The following is a 20,877-nucleotide window of genomic DNA, read 5'->3' on the forward strand; positions in this document are numbered from 1 at the left end:
GCAGACGTACCCATTGTGTGGTCATTCATTAGTTTCAGCCATTAAGTCAACGCTCTTGTTCATTAATACATAATCACCATTAGCGAAGCTGGCATTTACATATGTCCGTCCTGTTCATTAACACATCTCTGGCGTTGGCTTAACTAGCATTTCAAAAATATCCATGTCATTCATGAACACATCGTTAGCGTTAGCATAAATTGCATTTACATATTCAGTACACCGAGAACATCATTAGCTCAACATTACAAGTCAAAAAACTGTTTATCTTATATACAACAAATTTAAATCTCATGTATAAAACTACAAATAGATACTACAATGGTCTGGGCAGAGGTGTAACCACAATATGCAGTGTGCTTCATATGTTTTGGGACAGTAACATTTTAAATGCAATTTTTGCAACAAGGAAAATATGAATAAAAAGAATATGAAGCAAAATTACACATATATGTTTTATCAACTAAGAATAACTGCACTTTCAGAGCTTCGCAGTTGTCATCATTTGTTACATCATCAATAAAGATGAGTGAGCCATTCCAGAGGCAGCCATGCATGCACCTACCATGACACTACCTCCACCTGCTTCACAGATGACATAACCTCCACCTGCTTCACAGATGAAGTGGTTTGCACTGGATAATCTGCAGTTCCTTTTTTCTCTCCACACTTGCATTCCAGTCAGCTTCACATTCATCTCACCTGTCCATGAACATTTTTGAATTTCAAAATTCAAATTTTTCTTTTTGGAGAATGGTGAGGTTAGCATCTTGCAGTGGTTAGCATATTGCAGTGGTCTTTCAAACAGTAGGTTGTAAGAGTTTCACACCGGCATTCTGGATGTTTTTGGTGATTTCAGTTATTTTAGGGTTGTTTATCACAACTATGGTCAACAGTCAAGAACTGCTGTTGTTTTCCTTGGCCGACCTGTTTGTTGTTGATTGGCCGACCTGTTTGTTGTTGATTGCTGAAGACAGATGTTTCATTATTTTTCATGACATTCCAAGCTGTTGCTTTGGCTATGCCCAATGTTTTTGCTCTGGTTCTAATTTAAAAAATAATTGCATTCAAATTGCTTGTTTTTCTTTCATAGACCGCTCCCTAGACTTACTGTGGGGTTAAGCCTACTGACACAAAACGCAGACTCCAAAAGCAAAAGCAAAGGACATAAATGAGACTACAAATTCACAGCTCTTTTGTGTGAAAGATCACTGCAACAGGAAACATCTGATCAATTAGAAACACCTGTGAGCCAATGCCAAGTTTTGAAACAGACAGAAATTAAATGTGACATTCTGTATTCTTGCCATATTTTCATCTTTGAGTCATAATTTCATATGCCTTGAGTGTACACCAAAATTAGCAATTGTGACTTCACTGACTCAATACTTATGGAGGGTACTGTATGTCCCCCCATTCCCAATCCTCAAACAGAACAGTTCCCTTTAGTCTGCTGAGTTCAGGACACACTCAGATCAAAGGACCACCTACTTGCCCAGGACTCGGATATAGAAATAATTAACATAACACCCTTCTTCACTCCCCTTTATTTCCTTGTAATTAATTCATAAATTCAAACTATAATTTTTGTGATTTCATGGCTGTGCCTTTATTGGAATTAATTCAAACATGGACATTCTTAGTCCGTAGTAGCCCTGACAGTGCCATTAAGGAATACATATGCATTTATATTATCCGGGAATATTTTATATTTCCCAAAACAATGTTGTTTTTAGTGTCAATGTTTAAAGTTGTCTTTCTGGTTTAAAGGTGAGTTGAGTGTGTGTCAGTAGTCAGTACCTGTCAGTATGTGTGAAAGTAGTGTCAAGTATGTGTCTGTAGAGTCAGTATGTGTCTGTAGAGTCAGTAAAGTCAGTATCAATCTGTAGAGTCACTATCTGTCTTTAGAGTCAGTGTATATGACTGTTGAGTCACTATTTGTCTTAAGAGTCAGTATATGTATCCTGGTAGAGTCAGTATCTGCCTTTAGAGTCAGTATATTTTGTATGTAACATTTCCCGGCATTCGTATATAGGCGTGTGTCAGCTGGTGAACAAGATGGACGAGGCTTCGGGAGGCGTGAAGTCCTTCAACCGAAACGACGAGCAGTTCCTTGAGGCCTTTGCCATCTTCTGCGGCCTGGGCATACAGAACACCCAGATGTACGAGACAGTGGAGAGAGCCATGGCCAAACAGGAAGTGACTCTGGAGGTGAGACCCAGGTCGCTAGGATCAAGGGACCGCTAGCTGACCCTATAACAGGGCGTGGCCTTCCAGAAAACCCAGATCGGAACCGAATCCATTACCCCCCCCCCCCCCCCCCCCAACGATGCCCCTGTCACATCCGGTCCCCTTCCCTCCTCTGCGCCTCCCTCACGCTGTCCGGTCCTCCCACTCTCCATGGCCGTGTTCTGGAGCTGTCGGGGATCTCTCGCGGTGGTCCCTCTCGGCAGCAGCTGCATTTGTTACCCAGCGTCCACCACTTTCCGCCCTGTTTCCGCAGCGGCACTGTAGCCGTGGGTGGGGGCGGGGGCGGGGCTGGCTGGCCCCCCCTCCATGAGGAGGTCAGAAACGTCGCATGGGGAGAGAAACTGAAAGTGGGACAGCTAGTGAAATGTAAAATTTCAGTGCATTAGTCTAGTCTGCCACAGCCATCCTGTTCACTAGGAAGAATACAGTGTGTGTCTGTGTCTGTGTCTGTGTCTGTGTGTGTGTGTGTGTGTGTGTGTGTGTGTACACGTCTTTCGCAGGTCCTTTCGTATCACGCGTCTGCAGCCGAAGAAGAGACAAGGGCGCTGCAGGTAACCGCGGTAAATTGCATTTTATTAACTTAACACCACACGTACACACAGAATCACACTTGTTCACACACCAACCACTCGATCCACATTGCCCGGGTAGATGGATGTCTCTCTTATGGCTCGGTGGAAGGTCAGTGTGTGGAAGAGTGGACTTCCGCCATGATGTAATAAGAATCTTTATCGTCACTGAACAAGTACAAGTACGGTACAACGAAATGAAGTTAGCATCTAACCAGAAGTGCAAGTAGAGGAGGGCAGACAGTTTACAGGTACTAAATATATGTAAATTACAAGTGGAATGTATATATGTGTGGGTACAAAGGACAATTCTGTCATTCTAGATGTGCAATTGAGGCAGATTGAAGGAATAAGGTAGCATGTGCGACCAGGATGCAGGGATAGCAGGAGTGAGGTTCCTGAGGTAGACACGTACCTGTAACAACTGAAAACTTCCATTATCAGACTTTGCAAGGCAGTGTCAGAGTAGTACAAAGGGAGTAGTGCAACAAGGTCCCTGATAGGCGGGTGGGTTATGGTTAGTGATGCTTCACAGAGTTCTCTGGGTCACAGAGTTCAGCAAGTTAACAGTAGATGGGAAGAAACTGTTCCTGAGCCTGATGGTATAGAACCGAACAGACCGGTACCACCTGCCTGATGGGAGGAGGGCAAACAGTTTGTGGCATAGATGTGAAGGGTCCCTGATGATGCCACGTGCCCTGCGCAGACACAGCTTGCGCTGGAGGTCTGCGATGGCAGGATGCTGGGCACCAGTGATGTGCTGGAGGTCTGCGATGGCAGGATGCTGGGCACCAGTGATGTGCTGGAGGTCTGCGATGGCAGGATGCTGGGCACCAGTGATGCGCTGGAGGTCTGCGATGGCAGGATGCTGGGCACCAGTGATGCGCTGGAGGTCTGCGATGGCAGGATGCTGGGCACCAGTGATGCGCTGGAGGTCTGCGATGGCAGGATGCTGGACACCAGTGATGCGCTGGAGGTCTGCGATGGCAGGATGCTGGGCACCAGTGATGCGCTGGAGGTCTGCGATGGCAGGATGCTGGGCACCAGTGATGTGCTGGAGGTCTGCGATGGCAGGATGCTGGGCACCAGTGATGCGCTGGAGGTCTGCGATGGCAGGATGCTGGGCACCAGTGATGCGCTGGAGGTATGCGATAGCAGGATGCTGGGCACCAGTGATGCGCTGGGCCGTTTTCACCACCAGCTGCAGTGCCTTCCAGACGGCTAAGGAGCAACCGCTAAACCACACTGGCGCAGTTTGTCAGGATGATTTTGATTGTGTTGCGGTAAAAGTTCACAAGGGTCTTGGAGGACAGGCAGGCCTTCTTCAGCCTCCTCAAAAACGCTGATGTGCCTTTTTGACCAGGGCTGAGGTGTTGATGGTCCAGGAGAGGTCCTCGGAGATGTGGACACCCAGGAATTTGAAGCTGGACACACACTGCACCTCATTGTGTCATTGATAAGAACTGGGGCGTGACTGGAGCCTTTAGGCTTCCTGTAATCCACAATGAGCTCCTTGGTTTTCTTTGCATTGAGGGCCAGGTTGTTGTCAGCGCACCACACCTCCATGCGCTTAACCTCCTCCATGTAGAGTGATTTAGCATGTAAACCCAAATATTTATATATATTACACACACACACACACACACAACCACACACATACATACATATTGGCCTTTGGGGAGAAAGGACAAAACAAAACCAACAATCATATTAAAGTGATGTTAGGGCAGAGGTTCGAGGAGAAACAGGGGCTGCAGTTTTCTCTTTCTCCTTTAAACAGAACTAAAAGATCAGTTATAATCCATCTCTGAACGGACCAATCAGCTCGGTTGGTCAAAATCCCCACTGGAGTTGTACCCTCGGCCTGCTGCACTGTTTATGGTTAAACGATTAAAAGACCTCCTACGAGTCACTGCTGCGATGTCTGCACAGTGATCTCTCTATGGAGCCTTTAAGTGGATGTCGATCTGCTGTTAGCATCCTGTGGATTAGGGGTCGAGTAGTTAATGTGTTGCCCTGAAACTCTATATTCTAAGTACAGACACATTTATTTACAAGCTTAAGTTCCTCTCTTGTCACTTTCTTCTTTCGTCTTTTCCCCCGTGCGTTTCCTGATGAGCCAACACCGGCCCGGGCGCTGTCCCACTCTGAAACACCATTGGACTCCCAGTTATGCCGTGTGACCTTTTCCGGAGATCAAACAGCATTTTCATATCCTGAGATGAAATGGCCCGATGACTGAGTCTAATTTGGTCCCCTCCCCGGGGCAGCGGGTGTTTTGTGACGGCTGGGCCCTGTGCAGCATCATATCTGGGCCAGACTCCTTTTTAGGCCATGTTAGCTCCCCGGGCGGTGCTCTGTGCAGTGTTGCTGAGCATTGACTCTCTGGTTTGATGTCTCTGTGGTTAGACAGATACAGTCTACTAATTTGGACCTCCGTGTGAGTGTTGGGAGGAGAAACATGCAAAGCGGTAGACACTGAGGTTCCATTTGTAACCCGGGGAGAGTTTTAGAACTTTAAAGCCAATTATCTCAGAAGCAATCTTTTTGTGGATTGAACCTTGTAATTCTGCGGGCCTCTTGAATTGCTTTTGACGTGTGTGTGAATGTGTGTGTGTGTTTGTGAGAGAGACAGAGAGAGAGAAAGAGTGAGATATATATATCTATAAAGGCATCTTGGCTACCTGAAACAGGGCATCTTGGCTACCTATAGGGCATCTCGGCTACATTGGTAGGGCATCTCGGCTACATTGGTAGGGCATCTCGGCTACATTGGTAGGGCATCTCGGCTACTTCAATATTTATAGGGCCTCTTTGCACTCTGGACTTTGAAATATTTCTCATTCATGTCAATGGGCCAATACAGCTTTATATGAAAAAATACACACATGACCAAACATTATTCCTTGTAAGATTACATTTCTCTCCTATTTGTAATGATGCCCTGTAAACTACAAACCATTAAAACTAGAAATCTGTAATACAGCTAAACAACTGCAACATCACACTAATATATATAGGTTGGAACCAGATCAGACAATTCTACTGTGGAATTATTTAGTTATTGATCCTGTAAAGTAACCCACAAAGCATTCAAGTTATCCTTATGGAACGACCCCTGACCTCTGTGTAAAATATGAAAGCTTGGGAGTTGAGACTATTGCTTAGAATAAGTCACCTGGAAACTAGTCTTGAAGGAGTTGCTGAAGTAGCTTGTCTGTATCTTTATCTAAGGCCAAGATATGGCCAAGAATCTATAAAACTGTCAAAATCGCCATACAATTTTGACTGTTTGTGACTGCACTAAACATGCAACCATACTAAAATAACAATAGGTAACAGTTTGGAACTTTTAAATTGTCAACTACACAGTTGTATCTATCGGTTGTAACAAGATGAGACAATTTTACAGTGGAATTGTTCAGTTATTAATCCTGCAATTTACCCATTTAAATGCACAATTTATCCTTACGGAAAAATATGAAAGCTTAACAGTTGAGACTGGTGCTTTGGATACGTCAACTGGGGGCTAAGTCTGAAGGAGTTGCTGAAGTAGCTTGCCTGTATCTTTATCTAAGGCCAAGATATGGCCAAAAATCTATAAAAGTATTGTCAAAATCTCAGAGGTCAGTGGTCATTCCGTAAGGATCAATACATCCAGAAATGGATGTACAATCATGCAATCTACCGAGATTATTTCCCGACGTTTGAGACAAAAACAAATGTTATTTTTTTGGAGAGAATGAGAGAGAACAATCTTTTTACTAGCTACCTAGTTATGATCCCTCAAAGACTGAAAATAAACTATCCTCTCTTTTTTTAGGTATTGCTATAAGATAGGGCCTCTAGGCTACCTGTCTCCAGTGTTTTCGTAATTAAATGTAACATTTTACAGATTGTAACAAACATTTCTGTTTGTAGCATTGAAAATGGAAGAGGACAGTGATAACCGTGTTAATTTATGAAACAAATATAAAATTGAAATATTTATTCAAGAAGAGAGAGATGGTAAACTAGAGGCCCTACAAGATGAGAGATGGAAGACAAAGTATAAATATACAGCCACAGACAAAAGAGGAAGTGACATAATGGTGAGAGAGGGAGAGATAGAGACAGAAACAGAAAGATAGATAGGGAGAGACTGGCAGAGGGACGGAGAGACCAGGACTGAGATAGAGGGATAAACAGAGTTATTGAGAGAGACAGATCAGGTTTGCTTTGATCTGTGTCCTGTCTGCTGTCTGTGAGCTGTAAGGGAGGCCAGGCCAGACCAAATAGATTCTCGTTCTGTGTGCCTCTGATTTTGCTGATCACAGCTCAGTAGTTATCAATATCTGCTCGAGGTCCTTGGGGTGTGTGTTCACGTAGACAGAGAAACCCCTAAAAATGGCCCCCACAAGTTTCTTTAGCCTGGAGGTAGATTATTGATTATTGATGTACATTTGATAATTGGCCAGGTATTTTTTTTTTTGCGAACCTTGAGGCAGCCACACTTTCTTCCCCCGCTGCTCGAAGTGTCTTTCTGTCTGTCTGCTGCAAGTAACGTCTAACCAGAGCGTGAACCAGTGACGTTGATTAACTCTGCTGCGGTACTGCTACTGTGGCAATACTGTTAATATTTGGGTAGCTAGCCACACTAGTCCTGTGTCCACACTCCTCAAGCCAATGCGCACAGGAGGGGGCGGGGGGGGGGGGGTTCAAATAACTTTACGATGACCTGAAGGCAGATTGAGTTAAAGAAAAAATATTGTAGCTTACAGAAATAATTATTATTATTCTACCACCCAAAGGAGCGCTTGGCAGCTGGGGGGGGGGGGGGCGCCCCACAGGTCTGTGTGTGTGTTTAGGCACGCCCTGGCTCACACACTTCTCTCCCCTCTCTCTCTCCCCCTGGGTGTCAAGGCGTCCATGGTTCCGTCGGCCCAGTCTCTGCGGCTGATGGAGTTTGGCTTCAGCGACTTTGAGCTGTCGGATGCCCTGACCACACAGGCCACCATTCGCATGTTTGTGGACCTCAACTTGGTTCAGAACTTCCAGATGAAATACGAGGTAGGAGTGTGTGTGTGTGTGTGTGTGTGTGTGGGCTTGTTTTACTTACCTTCCTTGGGGACATCTTGGGACTAAAAGGGGGTTGGGTTAGGGTGGAACATCCAGTTGGGGTTAGGCATTAGGGATAGGTTTAGTCCAGTCTTTATGTGCAATGGTGAGGTTAATGGTGAGGTTTAAAAAAAAAAGTTAGGTTTAGGGAACATTTTTGTTTTCACGTCCCCACAAGGTTGGTAATACTGGACTGTGCATGTGTGAGACTATGTGCTTAAAATGTGCATTTGTGAGCACATAGATGTGTGTTTCCACATCCTATAACACGGCCCACCGCCCTGTAAATATTATCATACATAAATATTATGCCGCCACACACACACACACAGCGTTAAATGTATAAAATCATCCACTAGCTTGCCCTTGGCGCGCACATCGGCTCCTCGTTCAGCTCCCTATCAAGAGGTCCTTTTACGGCACGGCCGCCGCCTGGGGGGCCCTTGGCGCAGACGGGCGGCTCATAAAGAGGGCCTTTGATTGGCCGCGAGGGCCCCCGGCGGTGCCGCGTGAGTGAGAGCAGACGCGCCGACCACCCCGGCGTGGACACCAGAGCAGGACGGAGCACTGTTAGGCTACAGGTGGCTGCTCTCTCCGGGGCGGGCCCGTGACGCGCGACCGTTGACCTTTAACCTTCAGTGACCTCAGAGCAGCCGTGCAGGGCATCCAGTGGAAACCAAGGCACACCTTAACTGACGAGGGCTTTGAGGATGTGACGGCGGCAGCACGACTGTCAGTCTTGTTTTATTGAACCACTGTACCAGGCTAATAGGGATTTGATTGGAAGCGTGTGCTGGTAAATGGACGGCCTCGGAAAGGCTGGAGAAACAGAATCCATTGATTTGATTCGCCGGGTGATTAATGTTTTCCCCATAGCACCAATCAGATTGTCATGCCGGCCAATTGTATTAAAAGTCTACTGCTTGAGGATGTACAGATGCAATTGAAGTCACTGTCACAGTGTGTTTTTCTGTTTTATTCTCGTTTGAGCTCTTACCCTTCTAATTTCTCCCTCATCCTTCTCTCTCTCTCCCTCTCCCTCCTTACTTTTTCTTGTCTACCTGTTTCTTCATATACTCCTTACTTTCTCTTTCTGTATTTTCTCTCTCTCCCTCTTTCTTTCTCTCTCTCTTTCCATCTCTCCCTCTATCTCTCTCTCTCCCTCCCTCTCTTTCTCCCTCTCTCTCAATCCCTCCCTCTCTTTCTCCCTCTTTCTTTCTCCCTCTCCATCTTTCCCTCTCACTCTTTCTCCCTCTCTCTCTCTCCCTGTCTTTCTCTCTCCCTCTCTCTCTCTCTCTCTCTCTCTCTCTGTGTAGAGTCTCTGCCAGTGGATCTTGAGTGTGAAGAAGAACTACAGGAAGAATGTGGCCTATCACAACTGGAGACACGCCTTCAACACATCCCAGTGCATGTTTGCTTTGTTCAAATCTGGCCGGTTACAGGTGAGCTCATCCAAACGATGACCGGAGCTCAGGGTCACTCTATCCAATCATTAAATACTCAGCCCTAGCATGGAGCCTTATGTGGGTCGGTCTGACCAGGAGTTAATGAGTTGACCAATGTGTAGACACACGTGTTGATTTTTTCCCCGCATCCAATAACATGTCATTTACATGTGAGCGGTCGCACCAATCAAACCAACTGTCAAACCAATCAAACCAGCCCGCCGAGCTACCAGCGTTTAGTTGCGTTTGGCCTTTCGCTATGTTCCACAGCCCTGGCTGCTGTTTTGAAGACCCCGAGCCTACATCTCCTCTATTAAGTGACATGGTACACTCCAGATGCTGCCAACAAATGGCTGTCGGTTAATGTGTGAGCTGGTTTCTCAGACGGTTCAAAGGGTCTAAATGTCACCACAGAGTTGCCATGCCAGTGTGTTTGCCTAAATCCAACCATTTCTTTCGTGCTTGTTGTAATTCCGGCCTGTGATAATTTCCTGTGTGTTCTTTCCATTAGCTAATGTATACGGAACCCCTGAAGCCTGAGGCAAACTTCTTTTTGTTTCAGCGACTTAGCAAAAAGTCGTTCCAACGAGATACTAAGTCGTTCAAACAAGATAAACTCTTGTTTGTTTCGCCTTGTGCTTCAGGGCTTCTGTAAACCCAGAAGGTATGTTTGCATTCATACTCTCGTGTTTGTAAAAGACAACCCCAAAGGCATATTAATGATGTTGTGACTAATTCTCTTCTATGCTTATTTCTCTCTCCACCCGTCTCTCTCTATCTCTGTGTATCTCCTTCGATCTGTCTCGACCGGTCCTCTTCTCCTCCTCAACCTCCGTCTGTTCGTCTCGACTGGTCTCTGTCTGTCTATCAGAGTAACATGAGTGATCTGGAGGTCCTGGCCTTGATGATCGCTACACTGAGCCACGACCTCGACCACAGAGGAGTCAATAACTCCTACATACAGAGGTAGGCAGGACGTGTCTCACAGTTCAATGTTGAAACGTATAGGAACAGGATGCACAAGGAATGGATCATTCAAGAGGAGATTAAAGGGGGCAGGGAGCTCTGTGTGGATTGTGTAGTAAGGTGCAGATTAACTTTCCATGTGGACACTAGGTCATTTGCAGCGACAACCAAACTTTTAGCAAAACAATTTGATTTTCCTTGTCTGCCATTGTTCTCCGATGAGCTTGTGGTGTTGCCTGCAAAGTTGAAGATTGGGGTTGGCGTTGCAGAGTAACGCACATACGTGGGTGAGCAGGGGGCTGAGGAAACCCCTCTGAGGGGCCCCAGTGTTTGGGGCGTGGTGTTGTTGCCCGCCAGCCCAGGACCTCCAGGGACCATTTGCCCAGGGTGGCGTCGGGATCCTGCGCTCTGAGCTCGATGGCAACTTTGAAGGGAACAAATGTGTCGAATGCTGATCAAGTTGTGTGTGTGTGTTTCCTCCACTAGGAGTGACCATCCCCTTGCCCAGCTCTATTGCCATTCCACTATGGAGCACCACCACTTTGACCAGTGCCTCATGATACTAAACAGTCCAGTAAGAACACGCGCACATGCGTGCGCACACACAAACACGCACACACGGGCTCTCTCTAGTTCATTACACTATTCATTCAGTTACTACGACAATCTTGCATTTATTCATTTGGAACCACCGCTCAGTGGTCATGATCCACTGTAAGAACCGTGGATGTCAGCATGCTGTGTTTCCTGATGCCTCCTATAGCTCCAGCTGCTAGTCTGTACTGAGAGATAACAGTGCTATTGCGATGTTATACAGACCAGCAAATGGGAGCCACTTCATCTTTATGGGCGCACATTTACTGGAGAACACTTCTCAGTTCATCAGAGATGTAGTGGTGTAGACACACTCACACACCCACACGCACGCACACACTCACACACACAAGGGAAAGATAATGGGAACAGATCCATTGGGTGGATTCACTGTTTTATAGTTTGTAGATTGTTTTGTTACCAGGGTAACCATGCAAAACTTGAACTCTCCCTCCATTTCTCTCCCTGCCTTTCTCTCCCCTCTCCCTCCATTTCTCTCCCTGCCTTTCTCTCCCCTCTCCCTCCATTTCTCTCCCTGCCTCTCAACCCCCCCCCCCCCCCCCCCCCCCCCCCACCCCCCAGGGGAATCAGATTCTGAGCAGTCTGTCACTTGATGAGTACAAGACCACACTGAAGATGATTGAGCGGGCTATTCTGGCTACAGACTTGGCTCTGTACATGAAGTAGGTCCAAAGTCACACTCAGCAGGGATGCTGTCTTGGGGGGGGGGGGGGGGGGGGGGGGGCACCGTTCATCTCACCTTCTTATTCACCGGTTTTATTAGAACTTCAATTTGAGGTTTTGATGGGCTGCTGAAAATGTTCCAGTGGAATGTTCTCCACAGACGGCGCCTATTTATTATCTTGTGATAATGCGCTGAAACTGTGCTCTTTCTCTCTCTCTCCCTCTAACACATTTCTTCGCACCCCTATTTCCTCCTCATCCCACCGTGTCTCACGTTCCTGTGTGGGCATGTATCTAGACTGTGGGCGGACATGGACACAGGGAGATAATTGGGTGTCTGTCTCATTTCAGGAGGAGAGGAGAGTTCTTTGAATTGACCAAGAACAGCCAGTTTGTCTGGGAAGACGACGATCATAAAGACCTGCTGAGGTTAGTGGATGCAATACACCATCGGTCAACCGTGACCGAGTCGTCTGTCAGGTCGGCGTAAATCACATTAACAATTCAGTCCATAAAGGAAAGGAGCTGAATATTCGGATGCAAAAGTCCCAATTGAAAATGAATAATATAGAATGTGGTTTTCTTAAAAACTGACGAAACTCTGTGAAAGCGGTCTCTACGAAGCCAACGATTTTATGTTGGTGCTGTCGCCCCCTGCAGGTCAATGTTGATGACTGCATGTGACATCTCAGCCATTACCAAGCCCTGGCCAGTGCAGAAACGGGTAAGACAGACCAGCGAGACAAATCTCACAAGTCTAACTTATAAGCACTATTGTCTTCCTGTTAATGCCATCTCCTTGGAGACGTTTCTTTGTCACCAAGCTCTGTTCCCCTATTCCCTTTCTTCTCTCATGAATGGTCTCTGTTTAGATGATCCCTTTCTCTGGCAATTAAATAGGTGCTTTATTGGCATGAAGAGTTGGGTGCTATTACAGTCAAGGCAGACATGTTCAGCCAGCAATAGTGGTTCAGTAATAAATAAATAAAACACTAGAACAACATGGAGAATTTTCCTCAGAAAAAGAATCAAGGGCATTTAAAGCTACACTACTTCACTCATTTCCTAAGGCTCATTTACCCGCTAAAAGGCTATATTTGGTTGAAATCCGGAGATGAGCTTTTCCTTAGGTTTTCTTTACACTTCTAAGTTTCTTTGTCTTGTTAGACTGACGTACTGAAGTTTTTGTTTCATCTGTTTCGTTTTTTCCATCAAAAAGTGGAAAATATTTTTCGAAGCTCATCAAGCTGTGACCTTCCGCTCTGCGGCCACTTAAAACTTCATTTCTGGTTTTAGATGATCGCTGCCTCCTTTTTCTGTCGCAATTTATACTCCCCAGTGTTTGTCTATTCTTCCCGTTCCTCATTAGGCTGCCTAGGTGTAGTAAAGAGGACAGGTTCAGACAGGCCACTTTCCATTATGTTTGGGTGTGTGAGAGACACATTCAATGTCTTGTGTGTGTGTGTGTGTGTGTGTGTTTCGGTGTGTGTGGATGATCAGATGATCAGAAATCTAGCTGCTCATTAGGAGTACGGACACCTATCTATGGCCTTGTCATCTTCTGGTGTCCCCACATATTTTCTCAGCTAGCGATAGCACGCACACACAGACAGGAAACACGCGCACACACACACTCGCACATACAAGACGTTGAAAGTGTCTCTCACACACAGAAGACGGTTTGTTGAGCACAGCAGCTCTCATTACTTGAGCGGATACCAGATCAGTAAGGGCTGTGTACAAAAGATGTCTTCTCCCCTCCCCTTCCCCCCCCCAACACCACCCCTTAACACCACCCCCCAACACCACCCCTCGAGACTCTCTAGTCTTGATTACACAGCTCCAATCAGTGTTCCGCAGATGCCTGTTACACGCACACACACTGTTCCTTGATTAGGGACACACGGCTTGAGTCAGATCTAATTATTCCCCTGTAGAGACTCCGTCTCAGTGTGCTCGAAACCCAATTCTCTTTCTCTTGCTGTTTATTTCTCACATCATCCTCATACTAAGCATGTCATTTCCCACTTTGTAGGGTGCTCAGTGAGCGCTAATGCGGTATAAGTTGTTTTATTTTTACGAGTTTGATATCCAACCCCGCAATTTCCCTCAGTCCTTGCTCGTATTGAGCTAATAGATTCCCCCATTGACACTTCTGAATGCAAAACACGTCAGGAAGGTGTGAGTACAACGAATCATCTAACTTCCACCTTCTCTTCCAGATCGCTGAGCTGGTGGCTACAGAGTTCTTTGAGCAAGGGGACAAGGAGCGAGAGGAACTCAACATCGAGCCCATAGTACGACCTCCTGCTATTCCCTCGTTATGACATCACACTATAACAAAATCTCTCAGTTGACACAAAGCACTGTTTGTGAAATGTAATTATAAGGCTTCAGATCCTGACTGTAAAACCTTGTCTTATGTAGACTACCTGAGGACTTTGTGCAAGGCCAGGTTTTGGCCAGCTAAGCAAAACCAAACAGTAACTCTGGAGGCAATTAGAGGTTGACGGTGAAGTGTTGTTTTCTTTCCCAGGATCTCATGAATCGGGAGAAGCGGGATAAGATTCCCAGCATGCAGGTATCGTTCATCGATGCCATATGTACACAGCTCTATGAGGTAATTAAGGCCACGAAAATGGCTGACTGATCTTTATTAGGCGTGTTTAACAAAACCACACATGTCACATTTAAACACACCGGTGTCTGTCACTCCGTCTGTCCGTCCCTGTGTGCAAATGTCAGACCCTGGCGGGGATGTCCGAGTCGTGCTCGCCTCTTCTCGAGGGCTGCCAAAGGAACAGACAGAATTGGAAGGTTCTGGCCGAACAGGGCGACAAGGGCTTCTTCAACGGAGCGACGTAGACATGGAAGACTTCTCTCCTGGCTGTAACTCCACCCCTCCACAGGCTCCACCCCCTTTGAGAAGTCAGCATCAACACTAAGCTATATTTATTACCATAGTCTTTCCTTTCCTTCTTTTGCACAAAGTTGACTTCTTTCACGAGGGAGATCACACTGTATGATATCCCCTCACGGTGAGGTCTGGGGACGAGGCAACGTGAAGGATACTGAATGGGACAGAGGAGGTGAGTGTGGGGCCACTACCAGTCAACTGAGCATCAAGGGATCGATCTGGGTTTAGTTAGTGTTTGAAATCTCTTACCCGGAGTACCAGGCGGCCAAGGCGCGATTCATACTGTAGGGATTATTCCGTTGTGCTAGGCGAGTGTGGTAAAGCACTGTAAATACCCCCTCCCCTCCAGATTTTAGTGTAGAAAGAACCTCCTTTCTACAGACCACAGATCACCACAGTAAGTTGTTAGTTATAACAAGGTTAACAGTCACACAATGAAGGTTTTGAGAGAACATTAATCTTTTATAACATTGTCACTCGGCTTAACTATTGTATATTTATTTGTTTTATATATTTATTAGATTTCTATCCTGTATGGTCAGTTTTTCATGAAGAGAACACACAAATCTTTATTAAAAAGTGTTTTATTATCAAATGATCCAGATGTCTTTGCCTTGAAAGCTTGACTAGACACTCTTTTCACCAGTCTATTTTATGTTTTAGTTTGTCATTTGTAAAGAAGCCAAAGACTTGTTCTAGAACATTACACTGCCTTCCTACCGCCTAATATATCATATGTCACACTTTAAGAACCTGTTTGTTTGTACCGACACCTGCCCACCCCCCCAGGCCCTGATTAAGGACCAGCACAACATGTAATCCCTTCTCTGAATGTGTTGGAAGTGGGAGGCGTGGGCATCTTTTGAAGACTTCGAGTGCTTAACAGTCCATGCCCAAAATCAGTTTGCCCCTATCGTGAGTTTACTTTGAGGTAACTGTCCTTTCACACCAAAACTATTTTAAGTGGAAGATGAACTATTGTTTAGTTCAGTAAGAAGCAACGCTCACCGACTACAACCCCACTCTAACATGGCAGCTGTTTTTCCAAAGCTCCTACCTTCAAAAAGTCCCACGTTATTCAAAGTTTCAGTTGTCTGGTAAAGATATGTTGACTCCATCACTGTCATTCACAGGAGAAACTCATCCACATGACCTAACCGTCCTCCAACTGTGGCACTTTTCTGTTTGTAGACTTACTGTACATATGATCTCCGAGGACCGCGGTTGTTTCTGTGGTTACATTTTGTACTTAAAAGATGTCTGCATGAACTGTGTACTTGTCACAACACTGTTTTGGCGTGTGAGTGGTTAGAAATTAGAACAGATGTGTTGCTTCTCCAATGACCAACTTGTTGCACATGAAGAGTAAAGGCACTGCCCTAATAAAAATGTCACTGTTCATTCACAGGACAAGCAGCCCTGTTGAATGTTAGTGGATACTGAGATAATGTAATAAGAATGGTGAGGTGTTAAGACAAGCACAAAATGGTCCCCCGCCCCTTGAAATAACCTAAACCATTGTTCTCCAACACTGGTCCCACAGGGTCAGAGAGCCGTTGTCTCTGCTAGGTAACTGCCCTCAGCTGGTGTCCTCCCAGTTCCGACTGGATGAAAGGCAAAAGTGTTTGGGACATTCAGGACCAGAGTTTAATCTTGATCTAGGTTGTTTCTCTATGCCCCCACCTGGCTCCAATTGACTGATGAGCACAGAGATTCATAGAAAGGTACAGATCACATTAAAGTTACTGCTTCTTTTCAGTGTGCTCCATCATCTGTGAAAGCATTGGTCTAAACCACATGTATTATATTTACATCGCTTACATCTTGCAAGGTCTACGATCGGTTGGCAGTGTAGCTGAATGGCCAAGAGCTTTGGGTCAGTAAACAAACAGTACTGGTTCTATTCCCAGATCAAGGTGAAAAAACATGACCAGTAAAATAATTTGTCACCACCGTCTGGACAATCGCAGTATTAACACACAAGAAAGGAGGGGGATCAAACGCATGGACGTAATACCATTTATTTTGAGAACTTTAAAACACAACACATGAACTACTAAAACATGGAGGCATATAAGTGTATTGTACCAAAATGCAATAATATACACTAACAGGCAATATTTACATCAGTGAGCCAGGAAGGACATGGCGTTCTCAATAAAGGACAGAATAAAAATGGTAAAGGTAGGAAAAAGAGAGAGATGAGAGCAGAAGAGGTAACATCAGGTTTCATGGCCATTGTCAGTGTTTGAAGGAATCAACAAGGCAGCACGGACCGACCAACTACAAATAACAACGAGAGCCGTTTACACATCCATGGCACAACAGCTTCTCCGGGTTTGTTTAGGATTGAAGGTTGTATGTCCACCACTTTATGCGTTCGACATTTGTCGCCATCGGTTGCCCTAAAACACTATGCAGCAGGGGAGGCACTGAGAGGTAAGTATGTACAGGGTTGTAGGTCAGAGGTCAGGGTCCTAGGCTAGAAGTCAGACCTCTTATAGGCCACCATGCTGTTGACCTTGTGGATGGAGGTGGTGAAGGAGCGCAGCCGAACCACCTCCGATTGGTCGATGATCTGGGGACCTGACTCCTCCCACTTATCGGGCACCTCCAGGTCTTTGTCGGTGTAGACGAGGAGGTCAAAAGAACCTGGGGTGAAAGGTCAACGGTTAAGGGGTCATTAAGCCAAAATGATTCATAGAGGTTATTTAGTGCCTCCACTGCATGTTCAACAATGTTAGCATTTATCAGTTTTGTATAAATATTATTATGTACAATATTAAGGAAACAGTGGTTCTCCAAATTATCTAAAGGACCTGCACACCAACTCGTCACTCGTTCTTAGAAATAGACAACTTTGTTCCTGGTATTTTGTTCACCATCTTTTTTTTGTGGAAAAGTAAAGATTTCACTTTAGGTCTGCAGCAGTCACCAAACCAGTTGACACAAACAATGTAATTTTGGATGTTGCTCTCTAACAACTCACACGCAGTCTCCAGCAGTGGCAGGAAGGTCACAGAGGCTGTAATCTGTCTGATGACAGATCTAATCTCCTCCTGGATGGACTTGATGGACTTGTCCCTGGGAGCGCTTTGAGAACAAAGACAAGCACACTTTTACTGTCAGAGTCCAGCCTTATGGCAAATGGTGTTGCCTTGACAACCAGGATGTAAGTGAACACTGGCATGAAGAGAACTATCAAATGGCCCCGTAACAGTCAGAGCCCATTAACTGATAAATGTACCTGCGGCCGCATTCTCCAAAAATACAACCCCCTAGTGAGGAAATGTTCTGAAATGCTACAAGCTATCCTCAATGGTGCAGGCAGCATCCAGTAGTGTTCATTCTACCTGCTCTCCTTGGCGGTCTTGTCACATGCTATGTCAAACTGCCAGCGCTCCAGGACCTCGTTGGTTTCCAGGCATGTGATTACTAGCACCAGCTTCTGGACCGTGCAGTCAAACAGCCACTCTGCAACAGAGACAAGTCAGACAACCAGTTCCGACAAACAAATCCACCAGTCACACAGAGGTCAAGGCACGTTAAAACTATGATGTGAAAATCGGCACGGATCAAGTTCGAGAAATGCGACACCTAATTTTGGGTGGCTGTGGTAAAGGCAATGTAGTCATCCAATGAACTACTCCATAGACAAGGCTGTATACCAAGGGCATGATAAAATGTATATTTTCTAATTACATTGTTAAACAGTTTATCATAGCAATAAGGTATAAAAACAAGGTACTGTATATTGCCATTATACCACGGCTAAGTGCAGTAACGAAGCACACCACAATGCGCAGTATTTACGAACAGACCGTAGCTACGTATTGGCCATACGCCACACCCCCACGTCCCTTACTGCATAAGTATCATACACAAAAATCCACAGAGACGGCTCCCATATACCGTCATAATTTTTCATAAAACCGTCATTTAATCGTGATGTCTGAATTACTCAACACACAAGAGTCCCAACTCGATCCCATTGTTTGGTGTTGTGCCATCTGCAATGTGATGTATATTTCACACTATACCTTTGAGTTGAGATACGACGTTGGCCAAGTAATTTTTCAGCTTTGTGTCAGTGGTGAGTTGAAGGCTCATGTCGTATTGGGTGACTCGGGAGAAGGTCTCTGGGGGATAAATCCCTCGCTGGTACAAGATGCTATTAATTCCGAATGCTGCCGGTTAATAAAAAATTAAATATTGTTAATTACAAGTAGTAACGACCACGAAGCTACCTAAAACGGTAGGGTTAAAACTACCGTTTGAGGGTGCATAGCAGTTATGTATATTTTAAAACTAACATGCATGGATTAGCTCTAGCTGGCTAGCTAACAGACTTTCGCAACAAAAAACATCGCCACGTTCAGCCAGGAGACAAAACAAACTCGGTGAAATACTTACAGAAAAACTCGGCAACAAGCTCAGCGCTTCCTTTCAATGTGATTCCTTTTAGTGTGCTCGTCATAACTGCAATTGTTACGCTATCTCTGAAATTGTGTAGTATTTTATTTACTCTACAGCTTTTTAACCGCCGTCCAGTTTGAATTTATGATTTGACGACGTAGAATTTCTTACGCATGCGTATTTGAACAAACGTCGCATTCCTGATGACGTTTTTAACAATGCTGCTTTTTTGACGGTAGAGGGCGAGGTTACTCCATTTTGTAGATATTCTCTGGCTGTATAATTATAATAAGTTTTCTGTGCGTTTCTATGCTTTTTAAACATGTTTTTACATATATTCCATCACATTTGGAACAGTTGTACTTATGTCGTTATTTGTCAGACCTTTTCATAGACAAACTTTTAGCTGTTTCGTTCTTATTTATATGTGTTTTTGAATCATAAATTCGCAGATTGACAGGTTAGGCTAAAACGTTTAATCTTGGCCAAGGTTCAGTGAAGTCAGCTCGTTAGGCATTGTTTTTTTTTAAAAAGCATCTGGACAGAGACTTCAATTAGCTGCCAACATCCGATCTTTAATCAATATTATTTGAGGAGATGCCTGAAGTGTAAGAACAACAGTGTATCCAGAGATATATATAGTGCTGAGGCAGAGGGATCACAGTGGGGCCAACTGGCTAGTGAGCTTTGTGATGCACAAAGCCACAGAAGAAGTGCATTGCAGTAGCAGTGACCAGATAGCAGATCAGACAGTTAGTCTTTTAAGGGGTGATGAAAAGGTGTGTCTTTTCCTATTAGATTCAGTCATTGGTGTAAAAACACTGCCAAAGTGTTTATCTTAAGGATAGCTGTACTGGTTTGGCAGATATAGAGGAGTGAGCCAAGGTAGAGGCGGCGATCTGCATTTAAAAAGGCATGCTTTTTTCTCACTGCAGTGTCAGAGTAATTTGAAAGATGAGCATGTTGTATTTTATTGAAGCCACGTAGAAGGTGGTCAGCACTGAGGTCTGTGAGAGCCAGCTCTGAAGCCAAACTTGCATCTGGCTTCTCAAGAAGTTGGCACACAGTTTGGTCACACGTCAGTACCACACCAAGACATGGAACCTCTTCACCATCCATATGTGAGAATGCTATTCATAGACTTCAGCTCAGAATTCAACACAGTCATCCCCTCTAGGCTGGTCAACAAACACCATGACCCGGGGATCTGCCTGTCTCTCTGCAACTGGACTTTGGACTTCCTAACCAAAACACCTCAGTCTGTCCGGTTAGACAATGTCACCTCCTCCACCCAGATCCTGAACACTGGTGTTCAGCAAGGCTGTGTGCTCCCCTTCCTGTACTCCCTCTTCAACAACGACTGCGTTCCAGTACACAGTTCCAACACCATCGTGCAGTTCACAGACGACACCACGGTGGTAGGCCTGATCAGTGACAACGACGAGTCAGCCTACAGGGAGGAGGTCAAGTGCCTGGCAGCGTGGTGCACTGACATCAACTTGGCCCTCAACACAAAGAAAACCAAGGAACTCATTTTGGATTACAGGACATCTAAAGGCTGCAGTCATGCCCCAGTTCTTATCGATGGCACTGAAGGGGAGCATGTGTTCAACTGCAAATTCCTGGGTGTCCACATCTCTGAGGACCTCTCCTGGACCCTCAACACCTCAGCCCTGGTCAAAAAGGCACAGCAACGCCTGTACTTTTTGAGGAAGCTCAAGAAGGCCCGCCTGTCTTCCAAGATCCTTGTGAACTTCTACCGCTGCACAATCGAGAGCGATCTGACTAACTGCGCCAGAGTGTGGTACAGGTCTCTTTGTCTCTTTGTGGTACAAGTCTCTTTCCATCTACTGTAACCCCGCTGAACTCTGTGACCCATCACTTGCCTTCATTGCACCTCTATACATTCCACTTGTAATTTACATACACTTAATACTTG

The 20,877-nt window shown here is 45.3% G+C and overlaps 2 protein-coding genes across 6 annotated transcripts in view; one reads left to right on the plus strand and one right to left on the minus strand.

Moving 5' to 3' along the window:
- Positions 1-15,112, plus strand: part of pde5ab (phosphodiesterase 5A, cGMP-specific, b) — a 54,763-nt gene extending 39,651 nt beyond the window's left edge. For 4 of the 5 annotated variants that reach the window (XM_034290531.1, XM_010888039.5, XM_034290532.1 and 1 more), the window contains exons 11-22: positions 2,036-2,211; positions 2,751-2,810; positions 7,722-7,868; positions 9,233-9,358; positions 10,233-10,327; positions 10,814-10,901; positions 11,504-11,604; positions 11,957-12,034; positions 12,266-12,329; positions 13,828-13,902; positions 14,142-14,225; positions 14,351-15,112. In XM_034290531.1, the coding sequence (XP_034146422.1) occupies positions 2,036-2,211; positions 2,751-2,810; positions 7,722-7,868; positions 9,233-9,358; positions 10,233-10,327; positions 10,814-10,901; positions 11,504-11,604; positions 11,957-12,034; positions 12,266-12,329; positions 13,828-13,902; positions 14,142-14,225; positions 14,351-14,470 (1,214 nt within the window). In that variant the 3' untranslated portion in view covers positions 14,471-15,112. The remainder of the gene's footprint in view (positions 1-2,035; positions 2,212-2,750; positions 2,811-7,721; positions 7,869-9,232; positions 9,359-10,232; positions 10,328-10,813; positions 10,902-11,503; positions 11,605-11,956; positions 12,035-12,265; positions 12,330-13,827; positions 13,903-14,141; positions 14,226-14,350) is intronic. The other variant, XM_034290530.1, reaches the window with a different exon arrangement.
- A 1,413-nt stretch (positions 15,113-16,525) lies between these two features.
- mad2l1 (MAD2 mitotic arrest deficient-like 1 (yeast)) lies at positions 16,526-19,120 on the minus strand. The gene is made up of 5 exons (XM_010888043.4): positions 18,936-19,120; positions 18,563-18,709; positions 17,876-17,996; positions 17,512-17,615; positions 16,526-17,174 (listed from the first exon to the last, which is right to left on the minus strand). Exons 1-5 carry the CDS (start codon positions 18,997-18,999, stop codon positions 17,005-17,007), a joined length of 606 nt encoding a protein of 201 aa, XP_010886345.1. The 5' UTR covers positions 19,000-19,120; the 3' UTR covers positions 16,526-17,004.
- Between the last annotated feature and the right edge of the window lie 1,757 nt (positions 19,121-20,877).

The sequence above is a fragment of the Esox lucius genome, chromosome 24 (genome assembly GCF_011004845.1).
Source record: "Esox lucius isolate fEsoLuc1 chromosome 24, fEsoLuc1.pri, whole genome shotgun sequence".
Classification (NCBI taxonomy): Eukaryota; Metazoa; Chordata; class Actinopteri; order Esociformes; family Esocidae; genus Esox; species Esox lucius.

Excerpts from the sequence above, each read along its gene's own strand:
- mad2l1 (XM_010888043.4), bottom strand. The coding sequence starts at position 18,999 with ATGACGAGCACACTAAAAGGAATCACATTGAAAGGAAGCGCTGAGCTT. Across the intron at positions 18,710-18,935 it reads GCTTGTTGCCGAGTTTTTCT|CATTCGGAATTAATAGCATC; the intron begins GTAAGTATTTCA and ends ATTAACCGGCAG. Across the intron at positions 17,997-18,562 it reads CGTCGTATCTCAACTCAAAG|AGTGGCTGTTTGACTGCACG; the intron begins GTATAGTGTGAA and ends TCTCTGTTGCAG.